At 35.0% G+C, this 15,339-nt stretch overlaps 1 protein-coding gene across 3 annotated transcripts in view; it reads left to right on the top strand.

Annotated features, from left to right (window-relative positions):
- VEGFC (vascular endothelial growth factor C) overlaps positions 1 to 6,696 on the top strand; it is an 80,505-nt gene extending 73,809 nt beyond the window's left edge. For 2 of the 3 annotated variants that reach the window (XM_026067241.1, XM_026067243.1), the window contains exons 5-7: positions 1,401 to 1,510; positions 1,769 to 2,099; positions 6,165 to 6,696. In XM_026067241.1, the coding sequence (XP_025923026.1) occupies positions 1,401 to 1,510; positions 1,769 to 2,099; positions 6,165 to 6,279 (556 nt within the window). In that variant the 3' untranslated portion in view covers positions 6,280 to 6,696. Of the gene's footprint in view, positions 1 to 1,400; positions 1,511 to 1,768; positions 2,100 to 4,127; positions 4,211 to 6,164 lie in introns of those variants that run through there. The other variant, XM_026067242.1, reaches the window with a different exon arrangement.
- Positions 6,697 to 15,339: the final 8,643 nt, after the last annotated feature.

Here is a 15,339-nt window from a genome sequence, read left to right as displayed (position 1 = left end):
CACCCCTGGCTGCCTTTTGTATTTAGTTTAAAACTTGCCTGGCTAGAGACAGGCTACTCTGGGTCTGAGTTGTTTTTTAAACAGAATACAATAATATGTCTGTAAATTCTCTGCACAATTTCTCAAGCAGAAACAGGAGATAGGAAAAAGAACACACATGCCCAGAGGAAAAGTAGCCAAGTGAGGGAGCATGAGTGAGATCATTAGCAGAAAGAAATGGCAATTGACAGCTTGATAAAATATGAGGCATTGCAGGATAACGTTAAACTGCAGCAGTCCTGACTGAGAAAAAGCTGTTTAATGTGGTGAAGGGGAGCGGTATCCTTGATAATCAAGGAAGAATGTCCTAGCACCTGCATTTCTGAATGATGAGTTATGCTGCTCTTCAGGGAAATGAAAAAAAAACTTAAAATGTACAATGTATGTTCTGTTTTAACAGATGAGAATATTAGGAATAACTACAGAAACAATGCATAAATGACTGGATGCATGAAATTAGGCTTAGGCTTGACTCGTTAAAACCTGTAATGTCACCTGTGGTGGTAAAGAAATTGCAAGCAAGACAGATCAAATAATATACATGAATATTCTATTTGTGGTGGAGCTACTAGCTGAGTTCAGTCATCATTTAAGACGACACCAGTTGCTGTTAGGATATTTTGCTTTCTTTGGCAGCACTACTGTGGCTGYAAAACACTAGCAGGTATAGAGCATATTAGAATTTTTTACTGTCTTTCATGTCTGCTGAGAAGGGGCATCACTGATGAAGTCCAAAGATTATATTAGATTCAAGAAAGGATTAGATTCAAGAAAGCTGTCCAAGATTTGAGTGGCTGATGAGAAAGAGTCAGTAAATGACATAGAACTGTCTTATAAAGGGGAGGAGAATCTGATAATCTGATCTTATTTGAAATTACAGTCCAGACTACAGCGTTAATTTGGAAACCACTATCAGCTATCTTTGGATTACTATATGTGTGAAAGCATTTTTGTACTGTAAAAAGCAACGTAGAAATTTATGCCTGTTAGCGCCTATTTGGTGCACAAGTAATTTTTACACTGGTCTGTTTTGTATGTAAGGTTTACATTTAAGAGTTAAATCTGTTACTAACCTACATTAGGAAATCACCAGTAACAGTTTCTACAAGCTAAAACTTAACTTCTACTTAGCTAAAACTTGAACTGTGAAAAGGTAACTTCAACAAATGGTTGAAGATTTCTGAGGTGGGGAGAACCTCAGCTAATAATAGATTTGACAGGAGCAGAAAATGAAATTATGAATGAACTCAAGCTTTGCAGAAAATTTTTGTAATGGAAGGGAGTAAATGTGATCAGTGCCTACAGTTGCCTTCCTCTTGATTTCTTATGGTAATGAATTAACAGTATGTCTTATTTCATAGGTGTCATGTGGCAAACAAGACCTGTCCAAAAAATCATATCTGGAATAATCAAATTTGCCAATGTTTGGCACAACATGATTTTGGTTTCTCTTCTCACCTTGGAGATACAGGTAAGTAGTTTTACTTAAAGTATTAGATGTAGTTCCGTGTTTTTATTTACCTAAAGGAGAAATAAAAACTTTGAAAATTAAATAGTTGAATCTTTTTTCTTTTTAATGCTATTACTGATATTTCCTCTCTTTTGCATTATTTTTATTCTTAAAACATTTTACCAGGTATGACTGTGATACTATTTCTTCACTTGGAAATGTGGAAATAGATACAGTTAAAATTCTGATAATTATGTAACAACTTTGCCTGATTTCTAGACACTTTTGAAGGATTCCATATTTGTGGACCAAACAAAGAGCTGGATGAGGAAACCTGTCAGTGTGTCTGCAAAGGAGGTGTGCGGCCCTCAAGCTGTGGACCTCACAAAGAATTAGATAAAGCGTCATGTCAGTGCATGTGCAAAAACAAACTTCTCCCTACTTCCTGTGGGCCCAGCAAAGAATTTGATGAAGATAAATGCCAGTGTGTATGTAAAAAAACCTGTCCTAAACATCAGCCACTAAATCCTGCAAAATGCACCTGTGAATGTATAGAATCTCCCAATAAATGCTTCTTAAAAGGAAAAAGGTTCCATCACCAGACATGCAGGTAACCTAAGTCTTTAATCTTTCCATGATGTTTTGAGTATAAAATTTTAGCTTGTGTTTATTAGCTGTGTTGCTGAAGCACTTCATAGCCATAAGTAAACCATGAACTTCTCTTTGGTTATCTTCTATAACTTTTCTCATCTCTAAAAGGAAACAACTAGGCAGAATAAATATTTTAAAGTATATTTAGTTTCTTGTAATCTCTCTTATTAGTACTTCATGTAATTTTTTTCCTAATTAATTAAATCTCAGAGTAAGGACGTGCTATAAATTCAAGCTCCCTGTTTTTTATGCTATTTAAAAATCCCACTGTATTTTCTACAAGAACTGAATATTGCAATTCAGATCATTAAAATATTCCTAACTAGATTTCAGGAGTTAGTTCTGGAAATACTATCACTCATTTTACTTTCTAAAATTTTGCATATCCTTCGTTTCACTCAGATGCTACTAAAGATTTATGAGTGCGTAACAAGTCTTGCAGTTCTGGGAGACTTCTGTGGAAGAGTAGACATATATAACCCTAAAGTATAATGCTTGCATTTATCCTTTAAATGGGATTTGGTGAGACAGAAAACTGCAATTTCTTTATATATCATAGGAGCTTTTCTTTCCATGACTTCTACACTCATAGCAGTAGCAGTCTATATACAAAAATTGGAATGACTTTAGGTTCTAAAAAACAAACAATATAATTTCTGCTTCATATAATTTTGCTGAGGTAGGTTATATATAATACTGCCTTATCACCAGGGGCCTCATCAGCTTACTATAAAACAAAAAGGAATCATAGCACTTCACTAATGTGCATTTTCAACAGTGCTACTCATACAAGCCACTACTTAAAACAACATTCACAACTGGAAGAGCCAGGTATTTAAAAAGCTAAGAAATGCTATAATAAATATCTGATGCCACTGTTATTTAATTAATGACTTAGTATTTTAAGGAGGGAATTGAGCCAAGCTTTTCTGTGCTGTGGTTGAACACTGTAAAGAGCTTGAATCTCTTTCTTGCTTCTAGATTCAGTATGACATAGGATACTTTTTGGTGTTCCTCTTTTCTAAGCACTTCTCCTTTGTATGGAGAGAGAGAGAAAGAATCGTATATAGTGTAACTCTATAGCTCTACTACCAATATCCCTGTAGACAGTAGCACTGACAAGGGTAATAGAAGATGCAATCCCTCCTTCTTAAGAAAGGACTCAGCCTAGGTTTCTCACATTTTGGCTCTGTCCCAAGTCTTCTGTAAAAGGAAGAAAAAAGCCCCTGCAACCTCCTGTTTGTCTTTTGAAAGAAAGATCTCTTTGCTGTTATGAGACCAAGTAACTGGAGGTGCMTCTCTCTAACTTTGCATAAGATGCCTAAGACCTAGAGTGGAGTGGGATCTTGTATCTGCATCCTAGGCAGCTCCCTGTGCAGAGGGCTAGTTGTTTTAGATTCTGGTTACGAAGCACCTACATTTTTCTGCACTGTACCTAAAGTGCCTCTGGCTCTAGTGTTAGCCTCTGGTCCAGAGGATGGGAATGAAAAATTGTTTACAAAGTACAGTGCTACACACGTGTACACACACACACCCCTCTTAAAAAAAATTCTGGTTGTCGATAATGACGATGATGATGATGGCAACCACCACAAAAGACAGCATTTCTACTTTAGTTTCATCTGTGGAGGTCTTAGAACCTTCAGAATCTCAAACCTGGGCATTCAGTAGCAAAATCACAGTTACTGACCATAAAGAGAAAGTTAGAAGTGACTCACCCAGCCTATCTCAACAAAGCAGACATATGCTAAATGGAAGCACTCCATAAGCAACATTCAGCCTAAATCTTTGGAAAGACCTGGTCTCTATTGTTCAGCAGAGTCTCCTAAGGAAGCCACATTTAGTTACAATGACTGTGCTACTACTCAGCCTGTGCTATCAGTCACCTCAAAAATTGATTTTGGTCAGTTTTGACAGGACCAGATAACTAGGTAACTTAGCTGTAAAGCCTTTTAGAAGAGAAAAGGGGTTTCTTGTTCTGTTGCAGTGTCCAAACTGAGGGGAATACTGCAGTAATGTGAACCTGGCTGCTGTTAGACACTAAGAAACTTGCGTGGGAGAGATGCTTTGTACTCGTCAACTGCAGCAAAGCTACGCTGAAGCTCACAATTCACTAAGAGGCACAAATCCTAAAGAAAGTGGACTCCTCATATTTCATGATTGCACAACTGCTTTTCATTATGTACAACATGTCATAGATGTGGGAGGAGAGCTTGGCCTTGTCTTTCATTCTTTTTCTTTTCTTACTACTTTTCTTTCATTATACTGTCATTCAGTACCTCAAATACTCTATCTTTCATGGCAGAGATAGGCAAAAATGAGTTCAGTGTTTGATCCATTACATGTCTGTGGAGTACTTTTTTCTGAGTACAAGCCTACTGCTGATTTCCCATTTGCTCACAGCGTTCCTCTGGCAAATAAATGGAAGATAGTACAGTCCACTTGCTCGCTTGCTTTCACTGTCTCTCTCAAGTGTCAGTGTGATTTTTGCTGGCTTTTACCACTGTTTCCAGAATTTTGGGGGACAAAAGATCAGTAGGGCTTTGGGAGATTTCCTTGAGTTGTTACTCTGATCCCAAATATCTATATTACACCTAGCACAGAGTAATGCTACTCTCAAATAAGTCACACCGGTGAAATAATCTATGATTAATGACACTGAAAACACTGAACAAGATATGACTAGTTAATAAATGCCATGGTTGCTGTCTTCCTCATTCCTTATTGCTTTCTTCATATTCGTGTTCATTGGTTGAACTAATTGGCTTGAATGGACATAACTGTAATCCAGACCTCATATCATAAACAAATTATTGCAAAGTAGCAACTTGGTATCCAAAATAAGCATGCAACATATTAACATATCTGCAACAATAATAAGAGTAACTACAAGCTTGAAACAAAGAAATTGCCTAGGGAAGAGGATACTGAAATTGCCTTAATATAATATACCGTAATGTCTTTAAACTGAAGTAAGTATGAGTTATCATAATATCAGTGTTTCACAGACACATTATTTAAATACAAGTTTTAAGTATAACTGTGTTGAAATTTGAAACATATACTTTTCTCTTTTGACTCATTGCCAATGTCTGAAAAAAGCTCAGACTTGTACTTTGTCTCCATTATACACCAGAAAGTATTTAGCATTGTTGTTGTAAGGTTATTTTAGGTCAAGTTTTGTTTTAATAAAAAAAATTAAAAAAGGAAAAAGGAAGAGGAGTTCAGGGACAACCACAGATATTATCTTTGTATAGCTTCTATTTTTTAAGTCATATAATCTGTGAAGAGAAATTCTTCTGATTTTTAGGTAGATGTGAGTAGTGGTTTAATGATCTATTTCAATTAAATTTACTTTATTTAAGTAGGTGCTATTTCTGTCCTTTCTCCTTTAAGATTTACCAGAAACATGCAGGCTCTGATCATACTTCAGAATGGACATAGATGTAATATGAGGTATAGATGTATCCCTATTGAACTCAGTGAGATCTATAGGAGTTTAAGTATGCTCTCGTTTTCAAGATCAGGATCATAGTGCAACATATATATATAAATGGCTATTGTATTAGCCAATAAGACAACAAACAGTCCTGGCAAAGAAGATGGTAGATTTGATTATCTACTCAGTCTGGATTGTCCTCTCAAACAGGTAGCATTCAGTAGCTCATAGTAAGCTGACTGAAGTACAAAAAATATTACTGTGTTTTTAAAAGAAAAAAWCCTCATGTATTACTCAAGATTAATACAACCAGGCAATACTTTAAAAATATTAATATATGTTATAAAACCCCATAATTTCTCCTCAGTAACATTCTTGAGTCTCTTTAGTGTCTTTAAGTGAAGAATAATCCAATTAAAAGTGTTGTAAGAATATAAACAGAAATTGAAAGATATGTATTCACATGAATTAAATTATGGAATTAAATGTTTCTTAGAGCAATGGCATCATAATTGCATAGATTTATATTCCACGTTAATATAAATGATCATGTTTTATTAATGCCCACTTTTTTCATTTCTTTAGTTGTTACAGACCACCATGTACAGTTCGAACGAAACGCTGCGATGCTGGATTTTATTTCAGTGAAGAAGTGTGCCGCTGTGTACCCACATACTGGAAAAGACCACTTATGAATTAGTGAAGAGAGCACTACTTGCTATTTTGGTGTACATTTTTCCATTAGAACAAAAGAACAACAGCAACTTTGCTAATATTTGGAATTAAATGTTCACCAGAGACCCTGTGGGGCTTTCAGAGACAGACACATTGTGCTTTCCTCAAGATGTGGAAAGCAAATGTAGAAAATAACTGGGGTCCATGTTTTGTAAAGAACTCAGTAAGGACTTATTTTCTGCCAATGACCAAACAGCCTAGGTTCTCCTTCTTGTGATTTTTTTAAGAGATAATGACTATATAATTTATTTCCACTAAAAACATTGTGCAGCATTCCTGTTTATAGCAGTAACAATTGTTAAAGCTCCCTGTGATCAATATTTTTATATCATGCAAAGTATGTTTAAAATAAAATGAAAATTGTATTATATAATGGTGAGAATGTTTGATCAACTGTCCATAGAAAGGAACTACAATTCAGCTATATTACTAGAGTTCAAAAAAGGGGAGAAAGAGGGCTTAAGAGAAAGCACTTTTATGAAAAGAAGCATAATTGAGACCACAGTCACTTTTTCATATCTGTTGTACATGTAGTTTGAAATATAGTTACACTTTGCGTTTCATGATCTGCTGAATTTGTCTTTAGAATGAAACGAGCAAAGCAAGTACAACTAATAGCTAATGAAAACATTGGAGATCCTGCACATTGCCCAAGAATAAGGACTATGTTTAAAAGCCAGCAGCAACTACTGACTTTCCAATATGTGCACCATTTATTTTATTACCTGTTAGTATTCCTTAAGAGTAATATAAAATAATGATCTACTGAAGGTTATCAACATGAAAATGGAAATGTCAGCTATGCTTTTACAGACAATGTTGTAAAATTTACAACTAAATAATTCAGAATGCTTCAATGCAGCTTTACTCTTTCATCTAGTCTATGAGATGATCTGGGTCGACAGTGTATGTGTGTGCCAAAATACACTGAAGGAAAATAATTTACATTCCACTGGGACTACGAGAGGACTGCCACGAGCCCAGTATGGATTGACCTAATCTCTGCACAAAAAGTTGTCAGGACTTCTTTTTATCTGGGGAAGGTTAAATCAAACATCTACAGCTCTAAAAAGAGGTAAGATTTTTAACTTGTATGGAATGAGGAATATGCATAGAACAATCTAGTCAGAATTAAAATACTTCAGAAGTTAGAAGTTTTCAAATTATGCAAACTTTACTGGGTGCAGAAATGGAACAAGCAAAACTGCAGAGCAAGATTTCTGGAATAGTAGTAAGCAAATCTGCAAAATATTTTTAGAAATTATTATTCCAAAGTGCTGAGTACCTGTTTCTAGAAGCATCATTAATAAAATAGTAACTATTACTATTCTCTGGAAAGTTGAAGGTAGGGGTTGCTTTTCTAGATTCTTGCATATTTAGATATCAGAATTCCTAAAACTGAGTGAAAGCTACTTTTCAGTTACCATTGTGGGTTGAGACTGGTGTAATAAGTAGGCAAGATGAGAGTTCACAAATTCCACTGTTTGCCTAGGGTCCCCACAGTTCTTCCTAAGAGGCCAGCAATCTCTTATGCAAACAGGCTAAAGTTTAAGCATACAAATACTGAGGAATGCCTTTATTATTATGTTGCCTCAGCAATCAGATGCAGGGGTGGAACTGTGGATGACAACTGAGCAGCTAAATACAACTTCATGCTAATACAACAACACACAATTTCCCATCAGTTGTATTATTAGTCTTGCAAATCATCAGTGTCTAAATTGGCAACATCAATCTAATATCAAGAGTTTAATGGTCAAAACTGTGTTCAGTATTACCTGAAGATTCAGGCATCCACTTCTGAATGTCAGCTGCTTGAAAAAAGCGCAAAATATCAAGTAAACAGCAAACTTCAGTCAGGTCTCAAGAAAACAAAGTGTATGTGAAGCTCCCAAAATAAACTTCCTGATATCTATACAAGGTAAATATGCAAGAGGAGGGGTGGAGAGAGGACAAACCAAATCTGAAACCATAAATACAGGCCAAGTAAGCCAAAATTTAACACATAATGTAATCATAATGCTTATAATATGTACCTGTGATTAAAAAGTAGGAAGTGAAAGCAGAGCAAAATTGCATTCTAAAAAGAAATTATATGTGGATTATAAAAAGTCCACTTTATAATATTGTACAAACGAAAAAGTACCAAACTGATCAATGCTTTCATTACACATCTGAACTATTTGAAAAGATTTCATTAAGATAGAGCTAATGAAATCATTCTGGTTAAGCAGACAGTCAAATTTCTACCGAGCATGCTATTATACTCCAAGATCCTAAACCCCATTATTTTACAGTCTGTAGTTCTAGAAGGCAAGGTAGGGGCTGGGATGACAGGGAGTTAAAAATAATGAGAGCACTGAATAGGAAACTCCAACTTTATTGCAAACATCAGTATTCAGTAAGAATAACTTTCTTCAGTGCATTTTTTTCAGTTGCTTAACTTTACAAAATACTATCAACTGTTGAATATAAATGATACAAATCACTAACTAAAATTAACACTTAAAGAAAGCAAAAACCTGACTTTGAAAAGATACCACAAATCAGGTTTATGTCTGGGCAAGTGATTGGGCAGCCATCCTCACATATATGCAGATGAGTAGACTAATATATGCAAGCAGTTGATTGCATCTCCTGGTGATCAGGTTCTCCAGTTCTGCTTTACACCAAAGTACCTATTTTTTATGTTGAAGACAATAACAAAATATACCACAATCATCACTAGTATAGGCTGCTAATTTTCCATTCTGTGATCTAAAATGTGATTCTGTTTATCTCAGTGCTGTCACAAAATCATCTTTATGCTTATGTGGGGGAGGAGGGGAAATTCAGAGTAGAGGCACTAGCTGCATAGCAGTGGATCTGCCTTGCATCATATGAAGTAGCTGATAGATTTACACCATTTTCAGTTTTGAGGTGTTATTTAATTATAATCTCCTTGCAATTTTCATCTTAATTTCAGTTCTCAGTGTATTACTATTATTTAAAATAAATAAGGATGAAAATATACAGCCTAAAAGAATAGCTCAAAATATAGGTGATAATTCTCTACACAAGTTGTTCTGCACTCACTCTGAATAAAAAGTTTATATTACCATCTGTGTAAAATGCCCCATACCATCTAGAAAAAATACAGGGAAAAGAGAAAGAGAGAAACTGCAGTGAATCACATTTAATAGTAAACAGACATATGCTTGCATTTCATCAGGAATTTACAACTTTTCCCATACTCTCTCAATATATTATATGGAAACCATAAATTATGTGAAACAACCCCTCTGTACCTATATTAACTGAAGGACAGAGTATTTACAGTATGAGGTGTTGTTACTCTGCTGACATGCTTATTTAATTCATGTTGAACAAGTTGATATTAAGTCAATTCTCTCAGGGCCATTTGAAAGGCCAGCATAAAGTCTTGCACATGATGTACTGTATCATTTTGAAAGGCTTGGTGTTAAGATTGCTTCTGATACTCTCATTTTCAGTCTTCAGATCTCAATGACAACCTCAGATGCCCTTGAAATTTAATGTCTCTCTCTTTCTCTATTTTTCCAGAAGTATAACTAACTCGCTATCACATTTGTGCTAAGGGCTAGGAGCCGAGTAATTTATGCACCCAGTATGCTCATCAGCAGATTAGTCTGAAGAACAGAATACATTCATATATATGCTGCATTATTTGAAGGTACAAAAGATTGTCCTCATGTAGAATAGTATAAAGGTGATCAACTCAGAACTTTAAGAACTTTTGTAACGTAGTCAATATAACAGATCCATAATTTGTAGTATTACAGGATTTTTCCTTTATTGAAAAAAGTGAAAATAACAGTGGATAAGTTAGTTATTTAATAGCTTGCTTTTGTTCTTCTCTTTCCCTTCCCCATTTCAGATAAACTGCTGGGAAAGAATACAAGACAACCTTCTGATTGCCTGCTGAAATGCTAAGATCAAATGGACCAGGTATTTTTTTTTTTTTTAATGTAATAAACATGAGCAAAGGCCTAATAAAATTAGGCCAGTTTAATACAGCTTAAAGACTCCAGATTAGACTAGAGTTCTTAAAGGGCTCTGGATAGATCAAAACATTTCAGGGAGGGGAAAAAAAAAATCTTTTTAGTTTTATATTCTAATGTATGTTAATGGAAAGCTTTAACATGTCTTTATATAATAACAAATCTGGATTCATTTTGTCTATACTTTCATGTCCAAATGTTGTAATGGAATCTAAACAGAAGCAAGCATCATGAGGTCACCAATTTTACAATAGCGTTGTTCATAAAATTTCGAWAATTTATCATTATATCAGTGTATAATATTTTATCTATAGCCTGAAGCTATGAAGCAGGAGAACTTACTTTAGCTTGGGGATGTATTGGATAACTAAGCATATCACCCTCCAGAAAAAAAATAAATCATAAAACATGGTGCTTGGATCTTTTGTGTAAGCATTGCCATTTGTTTGGCAAACTACTATGGAAATTTCTGAAAATTGTATATTACCATTTATTCCCTTTTCTACTCAGCAGAACATTACCATGAAAATCACAGCTTGTAGATTCAGGTTTTTATCCCAGTTAAGGGTTCCTGTATCTGTTCCTGACAGACACTGACCTTTCAGCTGAATTTCAGCAAACTCTTTGTCAGTTCTGCACATTTATATCAGCCATATGTGGTCATTGAACTCTTCCCCTTTGCCCCATTTCTCAGCTTAAATTACTTCTTAGATTTCTGGACCCTATCTCAGTCTCCCCATAAGAATATCTGTACTTCCCCTTCAGCCTTTCTCACACACATCACTGTTAACTCTAACCTTTCCATTTCCCTTTCACATCCAATCCCTCACTAAAAATTTTCATTATTTTCCTCTATATTGCCATTAAAATCTACTTTTTCCTCTCTATTGTTTAAATAATCATCCCAGCATTGGGAATAATCTAGTGATATTCCTGACTGTACCCACATGAAAGAACAAGTGTTAAAAAGTCTGAAAAGGAGCAACTCAAAACTTCACATTCCAAGTGTGCAAATCCCATCTGCCCAAGCAAATAATAATAATGATGTTTACAAAGAAATAAGAGCCTCCCAATGCAAACTTGCAGATAAAAGTAGCACATGCAGACATCACTCTAGCAAATTACTCTTGAAACATAAAAGGCAATTTATGATATCACTCTCCCTGTAAAAAAACACAAGTTTTAATCTCTGAAGTATGCTGGATATTTTCATGACAGTTTGACATAGTCCTCAACTATGTCCAGCACAGCATTTTTGAAACTACATTCAGCCTTGTAATTAAGTTCACTTCTCATTCACATTGTGTGGAAAAAAGCCAGGGCTCAAGGGCAGGTGAGATGACTTTTGGAACATACCCCAAAAGCCCCTGAGGTCTGTGCTCCTGCATAGCACAACCCTACCCACCTCAATGCATTACATCACTATGAAGATGGATGAAATGTGGTTACAGGATCCTTCCCAGAAGGATCCCGATAATGCCACTTTTAAGGATAGATAGCATTTGTAAGTTCAGGCTGCCTTCATAAGATGAATGGGCTTTTCACCAAGCCACACCCTTGACCACAGCTAGTAATTTGGATACAGAGAGCTTCCCAAGTCACAAAAAACTTTAAGTTCAACTTGGTCCATGGGTAGCATCATAGAGTCAAGGTAGATATAGCTGTATTAATTTCAGTTGCTTCAATGAGCTTTTAATCATCCAGTTAAGAGAGATTAATTCTGAAGTGCAGCAAATTATATGTTACTGAAGCACTAAAACACTTTGTGATTTGTACTGCAGTCAGAAAAATCAATAAAATCTAATTATATGAACTGGTTTGCTGCCTGGAAGTTCATCTAGAAATAACCTCGAGCACAATTAATTAAGATAAAGAAGCAAACACTGAAGTATTTTTCTAAGATAAAACCAAGTCAGTTACTTTCACTAAAGGAAGATATAGTACTAACATTTACATTCATTCCCAGTCTATGAGAAACATACATAAATATATGCATTATGTAGATATTAAGCATTTGGCAAAGGTAATTTCAAAAAAAAAAACCCAGAGTTTTAAAATATATATTAGTGTCATCTTATGCTGGGGGAACCATGAGATTGTCTGATAGCACTTCTACATATTCATTTGCAAGAATAGCACAATGATAAGAGATGTTTTAATACTGATGTAGGTATATATATAAAATAGTATTATACTGTTTTGTAAGATTAATAATAGTTAATGCTTTAGGAGAATCAAAGCATTAAAAGTTCCTTTATTTATTTAGTACTAAAATTTCCTTTATTTAGTAAATTATTGCATTCGATTTACATTGCACTAAAGTTATAAACATTCAGATTTTACAAATCCACAAGTCTTTAGCTATTGAAGATCTACCAGTTAACATTTTCCTTTACTTTGCTTTATTAGTTACAGGTCATTGTTCTTTAAAACATACAGGAAGTATATCTTATATTCTTTAAGTATAGTTTATTTTGAAAAATACTTCCGAAACAACTATTTTTATTTTAGTAACTCTAACAATGATATGAAAAAAAGCATAAATAACTAGCAGGTTAATAAAATGTCACCTTTCACAACCCACAGTACCAGTTCAGTTATTCACAGTACCATGAGCCAGGATCCTCAATAGACTGTGTACGCAGGCTCTGAAACCACAGACCCTCCTGAGAGATTTCGAGTTGGGGGTGAGGCTGCAGCCAACCCTGCTTCCCAGGTGCTGGCTCCTACTGAGACCCATACCTAGGGCAGCTTCTCAGAGCTGCTTTTAGCTTAGTCCCAAGGTGATTTATATTATGCAGGGGGCTTCTCTAACCCCCAGAAAAAAAAAAACAACAATAGTCAGGAAAGCAAAAAAAAATTTTTTTGTTTCTTGGGCTCTGAGGTAGAACATCAAGAAGAGTTTGGCTAAAGGCAAGTCAAAACCATGACATCATCTGCAGAAGGCAGCTTGTTGCTGACATCACTGATTCTTCCTTCTGATTTAAATGGTATTATTCATGTTGATGGGATCACTACAAGACTGTGATCAGTCTTCACAGTAGCGAGGCCTGGTAAGTGTCATCAAACACTCATGCTCCTTGCAGGTTGCTCCAATATCTTTGATTACTCAAGGAGGAAAGAAGTATATGTAATCATTGACATAGTATCATTCTACCTGAAAATGCTTAACAGTACCAAATAATTATAGCTGTTACAACACTGTAGATTGAGAAGATGTCAGCTTTAAATTTTGCTGTTGCTTTTACACAAAATCAAACATATCTATATCTACTGGAATTCTCATTAGCTTTTCAAGAGGGTGACCAACACCATTAAGCTCAAAGCACATTTCATGGAAAAGACTAAAAAGTAATACAGAGAAAATTAAACATCCCATCATTAATGAAGTGATAATAAAGATTAAGTACATTTGAAGCAACCCCCACTGAGAGCAAAACGGTTTTATATTCAGTTCAAAAGGCTTTAGAACTTTAAACCAAATTTTGGTCTCTTAACTATGTTGTTCCTGCAGTGTGGGTTCTGTTAGAACAGCAACATAACAAAATGCCATACCAACAAATAATTAGGTCTTAAGAATACCGATGAGCCACTGCTTAAAATTTCATTATTTATCATTTAAGAATCTGTAATGAGGAGAAACAAAGGGCACAAAGGAAGAAAACAAAGGATTAGATCCATGACTACCTTCATAACTGCCAACAGCAGTACCTAAATCCTAAACTTAGACCCCCAAAAAACTCATTTATTTGCCACCAATTCATAGAAGCAAGTTTCCAACAGTAAGTTTCTGTAGCCTGAAAATGCACTTCTGCAAATGTCTACAACTGCTTGTGTTGTCAGTGCAGCATAACTAGATACTTCAACTTCATCAAGGTGTATTATCTAAGGGCTTCTCTGTTTACCCTGTTAAATAAAATCTGGTAGATATTCAGAAAGTACTAACATCTTTCTGCACAACATACATTGAAAAGGTTCTCTTAGTCCCTTCTGTTTAAGTTGCTATACTTTGTATGAAATAATAAGATTTGTATCAGAAATTGAGAACTTTAATATTACCTATTTCATTTACTATCATGTTCTTGTAACGTGACAGCAGAAGTTAGAGAAGGAACTAGACTGTCCTGGATGTTATCACTTGCTACTGCTTTGTCGTTCTGGCGCCTTGACAAGTAGGAGAATAAATCCTCTTCATCTAGTCCACATGAATAATTCACCATGCTTCACTTATCTAGGATAATAAGACATATTTTTGTTCCTTTGACTAAAAAAGCTCTACTGTCATGAGTCTCTATTGTTCTACAATGTACAAATAACTACATCTTTTTGTTTTTCTGCTGTAGTTTTATTAATTTGTAGGGTAAACTGACACAGTCAGAACTTGCTTATGTTGAATTTTCATCTGCCATGTTCGTCTTGCCTGGTGTGCACTTGATTCTTTTAGAGCATATCTTGGTTTAAGATGCTAAATGTTGATGTAATTATTTAATACTTCATATATTTCATTGAAACCAATAAATTTCCACTTAATAAGCTATCATCCTCATATTTAGTCAGATATAAACACTGAAAGGATTTAATAAAGAAAAATATTTTGAACAAAACAGCCTATTTACTTAAATTSAGATGGCTTAAAAATCTATTAAAGGGGAGAATTAGTATTAATTCTAACAGTATTAATTCTTCTTATGTCATTAATAAAATTCTGACTTTTCCGTCAAATCATCCAGGAAAATCAGATATCTAAAAGGCAAAACACTGTGTTATTTACACATGTGAAGAGTCTGTCTAGCATTTATTGCAATATTATCACCAATTCACAGTATAACCTCAAGGCAAAACTCAGAGTGAGTTCCAGTTTGGCATCAATACATTTTAAGTCTTTGGCTGATTGTAATAACCTCCCTGTGATTCTTGCTTGCTGAAATATTTGCACGCCACGCAGTAAAACTGTTGCAAGGCAGTGCAAAACTCGGTGGTACAGCTGCCTTTTTGTGGACATTTGG

The sequence above is a fragment of the Apteryx rowi genome, unplaced genomic scaffold, assembly GCF_003343035.1.
Source record: "Apteryx rowi isolate R43461 unplaced genomic scaffold, aptRow1 scaffold_255, whole genome shotgun sequence".
Lineage (NCBI taxonomy): Eukaryota > Metazoa > Chordata > Aves > Apterygiformes > Apterygidae > Apteryx > Apteryx rowi.
The sequence above is the reverse complement of the archived record's forward strand: the minus strand, read 5'-3'. Positions and strand labels throughout refer to the sequence as shown.